The 2,107-nt window shown below is 49.2% G+C and overlaps 1 protein-coding gene across 1 annotated transcript; it reads left to right on the plus strand.

Moving 5' to 3' along the window:
• The first annotated feature begins 290 nt into the window (after positions 1-290).
• On the plus strand, positions 291-1,729 carry LOC112348219 (alpha-L-fucosidase 1-like). Its single transcript, XM_024680357.1, has 2 exons — positions 291-1,253; positions 1,442-1,729. The coding sequence occupies exons 1-2, from the start codon at positions 865-867 to the stop codon at positions 1,647-1,649; spliced, it is 597 nt and encodes a 198-aa protein (XP_024536125.1). The 5' UTR covers positions 291-864; the 3' UTR covers positions 1,650-1,729.
• Positions 1,730-2,107: the final 378 nt, after the last annotated feature.

The following is a 2,107-nucleotide window of genomic DNA, read 5'->3' on the forward strand; positions in this document are numbered from 1 at the left end:
CGTGATCATCACATTCCAAGAGATCTCGTTCTTCTCTGGATCCAATTTGAAAATCTCTCGCGCTTTATCAAGATGCCCGTTGTCGGCATATGCCGTTCCACGATCGAATTCCACGTCGAGGCATCTCGCCGGAGCATCCCATCGAACGTTCTGCGCGCTCGATTTAGATCTTTCACCTGTGCGTAGGCCTGGATCATGATGCTGGAGGAGAAGAGCTTAGGATTCTCTATGGATTCGAAGATTGCACGGGTGTCATCGACACTGCCGCGTTTGCCATACATCTCGACGAGCAGATTCGCGAGGTATTTGTTGCGGCGGTGCTCGCTCTGCGCAATGCGGGCGTGGATTTGCCTCCCCTGTGACAGATCCCGGCAGTTCTTGAGCAGTGCTCCGCAGGAGAGCAAGCAATCCTCTGAGGTGACTGTGGAAATCACGAAATTGGGGAAGAGCAATGCCATAAACTTTGCTGGATCTCACACGCATTCGCGATTCGCGAGGTATTCCTTGCGAGAATCCGGGCGCGACCTCCACAGCTCTTGAGAATCCTGGACGGAGAAAGAACATTCCAATCTAGCTTGGAGATCACGGCTAAGAAGAAGAAGATAATCCATCTTGCCTTGCAAGAACAAGGACACCCTGGAAGAAGCAAAGATTTTACTCTCTGGTGACAATTCCTCTACTCCACTGGGCTTATAAGATTGGCTCTCTCCTCCATTCTCTATAGCTATGAATTTCCATCTCTCTTTCTTGCTCCTCGAGATACTAGTGTTCTAGGGAGCTGTCGCTCTAAATTCGCCCCCATCGCTCCCTCTCCGCCCAATTCCCTCATGGCGCCAGCTCCAGTTCCACTCGCGCCGCCTCTCGATGTTCTTCCACTTCGGCGTCAACACACTCACGGACTCGGAGCGTGGATCCGGCCACGAATCGCCCTCCATCTTCAACCCGGAGCGATTGAATGCGTCGCAGTGGATGGACGCGGCCCAATCCACGGGCGCGCAGCTCATGATCCTCACGGTCAAGCACCACGACGGGTTCTGCCTGTGGCCCTCGGCCTACACCAATTTCTCCGTGGCTAGCAGCTCTTGGCGAGGAGGGAAGGGGGATGTGGTGGCCGAGTTCGTGGCCACCGCCAGGGAGCATGGATTGGACGTGAGCTTTTACCTCTCGCCATGGGATTTGCACGAGAGCTGCTATGGCGACACTCTTCTCTACAACGAGTTCTACTTGGCTCAGCTCCGAGAGCTTCTTACTGGGTGAGTGAGACATTCTTTGCTTCTTCTCCACGCATTTTTCTTGGTGGCATGATCACTGTGTGATATGTTTGCATTTCCTCCAGCCCATCAAACGGTTTTAGCATTAGGAGCTCGCGAGCTTGTGGGCTTTTGTAGTTTTCATCTCTAGCAGCAGATGCCTTGACGCGGCATTTTGTTTTGGCGTGCAGATATGGGCCAATCTCCAAGGTGTGGCTGGATGGTGTGAAATCATCCACTGCAGTGAACATGAGCTACGATTTTGAGCTCTGGTTTGACACGATTCATCAGCTGCAACCCGGTGCCAACATCTTTTCTGATGTTGGCCCCGACATCCAATGGGTTGGGAACGTGTTGGGGGAAGGAGGGGCACCTCCCCCAACGTTTGTTCAAACATGAGAAATGCTTTAATGCTCTCTGCAAATGCCTTGCAAGGGTTTTATACAAAGAAAATGGGGAATATTCTAAGGACTAAAATATTTTTTCTCTCTCTCACTCTCTCAATGGCCACGCTTTAACATGCAACCACTGTGGATTGTGTTGGCTCCAGACATGTGAGAACCCTCCAAAAAGTGTAGAATGTACCTTTGCTACTAATGCTAAAAAGTGTAGAATGTACCTTTGCTACTAATGCTAAGTGTTGGTAACTGCGTGAAATAATAAAAACTTTAGAAAACAAAGTGGAAAAAGAAAGAAAAGAGGTAGATGTAAAGTTTGGAGACAGGGAAGAAAACCTAGTGGGAAACCTTGTAGTCAAACTAGACTTTGAAGTTAAAGAAAAAGTGTAGAAAAAATGTGAAAAGAAGAGAAAAATAGAGGAAAAAAAGTGAGTACTTAAAGAAGTTAACCTATACCTG

This window comes from Selaginella moellendorffii, unplaced genomic scaffold (genome assembly GCF_000143415.4).
Source record: "Selaginella moellendorffii unplaced genomic scaffold, v1.0 SELMOscaffold_27, whole genome shotgun sequence".
In the NCBI taxonomy this organism is placed as follows: domain Eukaryota; kingdom Viridiplantae; phylum Streptophyta; class Lycopodiopsida; order Selaginellales; family Selaginellaceae; genus Selaginella; species Selaginella moellendorffii.